This window comes from Pteropus vampyrus, unplaced genomic scaffold, assembly GCF_000151845.1.
Source record: "Pteropus vampyrus isolate Shadow unplaced genomic scaffold, Pvam_2.0 Scaffold188, whole genome shotgun sequence".
Taxonomy (NCBI): Eukaryota; Metazoa; Chordata; class Mammalia; order Chiroptera; family Pteropodidae; genus Pteropus; species Pteropus vampyrus.
In genome coordinates, this window is record NW_011888969.1 from 1,442,344 (window position 1) to 1,445,579 (window position 3,236).

Below are 3,236 nucleotides of genomic sequence, written 5' to 3' on the forward strand. Positions count from 1 at the left end.
GCGCTGTCCCTACGTCTCAGGTCGAACCCGGTTCTCAGCTGACGTCTGTCGCTGTGAGACCCGCATCCCCTGTGGGTCCCCGACCCCTCCTCTGGGGCTGGCCTCCCTGTGCCCACCGGGCCTTCTGTACAGAGGGCTCCGTGAGCGACCGTCTGCGTCAGTGTGACAGCCTCCGTGAGCAGCACATCAGCACGGGGCGCACACTCGACATGCGAAGCTCACAGTGCATGCCATTCTGAGACCCTCCGTAACACTGTAGCTCTGCGTGACTTACAGGCGGGCCCTCTGCATGTGACAAAGGACACAGAGACCTTCTCCGCTGTATGTTAGACAGTGAGCCCTCCGTGGTTTTGTCACAGGTATGGGACAGGAGAACAGCTCCGGCCGATTTTTGCTATGTCAATTAATTTTAATGTCATAGAAACGCATCTACCCAACCACTGGCCCTAGATCAGTTTCACCCAGGGGATGGTTTATTTTAAAAGTGACCGATCATTCGAAACATCCATAATTAAAATAAAATGGCCTTTCTCCAATACACGCTTCCCGTGATGTAAATAGGAACATCATCCACGCAAAATCTTCGACATCAAGGGAAAACGGCAGGTTCTCTCGTTCATGAATGCGGCTGTAATGAAAACTTCAGCGTCCATCAGTAAACTCGGCCTCCTGCGGCATGAAAGAAAGAGTCGCCACAATGACCGAGCTTCGGAGTTTAGAATAACAAAAAGAGACTTGCATGAGACTCACGGGCATCACCCCCTCTGTGACCATAGTATTAGCTGGTTGACCAGTGGATCCTTATCGAGTGCCTGTGGGCTACACATAATTATTTAGCGCCGAGTTAGCCATGGTGGTGAGGGGAAAGTCCCCTGCCTGGGGACAGGGGACAGAGGAGGAGAGATCAGTCATCTCGAAGGACAGAAGCCGGGTCCCAGAGAGGGCAGAGGGCAGGAGGAGGGCGTTCTGGGCTCGGAGCGCTGATTCCCACCAGTTCTGCAGTTGCGGACCTTCCCCTGCAGAGCTGTGGTCTCAGCGAGAGGCCCTTGACCGCCCCCATTGCACTGGCCGCTCTGAGGCCCAGGGTGCCATGGAGCAGCTCACTCCTGACAGGGTCCCCAAGAACCCCACTGCGAAGCGGCCCCCACCTTCACCGCCCACTCACCTCTGCTTCTGCCAGTCCGGAGTCCCCGTGCGTGTGGTGGGCTCCGGGGCCACTGGGGCCAGGAAACACCTCGGTTCCACGCTGCGTGCGTGTGTGTGTGTGCGTGTGTGGGTGCGTGTGGTCACCTCCTCTATGAAAACACAAAGAACTCAACTGCAAGGACACGAGCTTGCGGTCACGCGCCAATCCAGGCTCTGGAGTCTCCAGGCCTGCCGACCTCGGGCTTCCCCGCCAGGTGCGGCTCCAGGTCCCCGTGCCCACGAGCCCCTGAGCAAAAGCTCACACTCAGGCAGCGACACACCCTCACGAGGCACTGACGGCATGTGGCAACAGCTCGCTCGGTTCCCGACGAACCAGCGTTTACACTCACTGCTTCCGCAGACGTGCAGGAAAGACACCCATCCCATCCTCCCCGACGCCAAAATGCACCCAACTCTCATACGTGTGTGGTCCCCTTCACCCTCCCAGCGACCCGCGATGGCGCGCGAGTGTCAGCGCGGCCTCAGACACTCGGCCGCCTGGAGCACTGGGGGGACGGAGGGGCCCGTCCTCTCGCAGGCTTCGTGCCCTGTTTTCCGTCGTTGCTGGAAGGCGCTAAGAAGAGCGAGGGAAGAAAAGCAGAAACAGAGCTAACGTGATCCTCACGCCGAGGCTGTGGCTTCCCCTGCTTCACTGACGGCCTCATGTCGGGATTTTCCTTAACTAAGGGGTTAATACCAGCTAGGGAGACGGAAAGCTGATTTTTCCATCTTCTGGGAGGGGGAAAAAGTCATTGTTGCAAACCCTATCAACCGAATTGCTCAGGCTTTCAAAATAAAGTTGTCTTAGGAGTTAGCACCAGGAAAGTGTTTATATTTCCTGGAAAACTGAGAACATTCTTCTAATCGGACGAGAACAATGCAAGCATTGTGTTCATTTTTGCCTGGTCAGCCAGGAAGCTTGGGACTGAATTTAAGGCACAATTGCAATGACATCTTATCTCCGGGGAAGGGGAGGGAGCTGGCGTTTATCGAATGCCTATTTGTGCAAGGTGCTTTCACAACATGTTTTTAAGTGAATGCTTGCAATCGCCCAGTTATTATCACCCCTTCCACAGAGGGGGACGCCAGGGGTCCGTTCACGCGCCGGCACGTGGTCAAGGCGGCACGCAGACCCGAGTCCGCCTGAGTTACGAACTGTCCTGACGCAACACGGCTTCCCTTCCCGAAGCTGCCCCCAAATCCTTCTGACAGGTGAAGGGCACAGATTACCAAGACATTAACAGCAGTGATGCTGGCCCGGCCCGCAGGACGGAAATGCTGGACGCTCTCTGCCCAGGGCAGCGGTCATTACAGGCTGGGTTCCTGGATGGCCAGGGTGAGCAAGCGTTTCGTCGGGTCGACCCAGGGCCTGGACGGGCCTTGCTGGGGTGGCTGTGCATGGCCAGACACCAGGTCTCCTCCGGTGGCTCCATGTAAGATGACTTCTGAATGCCATCTCCCTCTCTGTCCCCGAACCTAACAGTGGCTTCCTCTCTCCACGCTCCTAACTCGTTTGCTCGAGCCCGGAGTGCAGATGACTTCAGAAAACTTCCCAACAACACAGAAACCAAATCGCCCTGTCGAACTCACAGGTACGGTGGGTTTTAAACGACTGGTTTACACAGCGGAGATGTGAGCACTCAGCATGGTCGTCGGCGAGTCTGGTCTTTGAGGACTGACCGCGGGGACGTCTCTGTGACCTGTCTGGGGTCACACACGCACCCAGGAGAGCAAACTGTGCATTTAAAGCCAAGTCAGAGAGACGCACTGAACATCTGCAAGACGGCTCACACAGCATCGGTGTCCAACAAACATTCAAAAGACTTTACACGCACCCTCTGCGACCCCATTCACATAAATTCAAAGGCAAGCAAAGCGAATGTATGGTGTCCCACGTAGGGGAGTGGTTACCCCTGGAAGGGAGGGGTGAAGGGACTGGGAGAGCACCTGCAGGCTTGGTGGCGGGGTCCACGCTGCACTCCTGTCCCTGGGGCTCGCCGTGTGAAAACCCGCACTCACAGACTGTATACTGTACGCTTTAGTTTGATCCA

The 3,236-nt window shown here is 56.3% G+C and overlaps 1 protein-coding gene across 1 annotated transcript in view; it reads left to right on the top strand.

Moving 5' to 3' along the window:
• LOC111746430 overlaps positions 1–2,546 on the top strand; it is a 6,000-nt gene extending 3,454 nt beyond the window's left edge. Inside the window, exon 2 of the mRNA XM_023537376.1 lies at positions 21–2,546. Within this exon, the coding sequence (XP_023393144.1) occupies positions 851–1,798 (948 nt within the window). The 5' untranslated portion in view covers positions 21–850 and the 3' untranslated portion in view covers positions 1,799–2,546. The remainder of the gene's footprint in view (positions 1–20) is intronic.
• Positions 2,547–3,236: the final 690 nt, after the last annotated feature.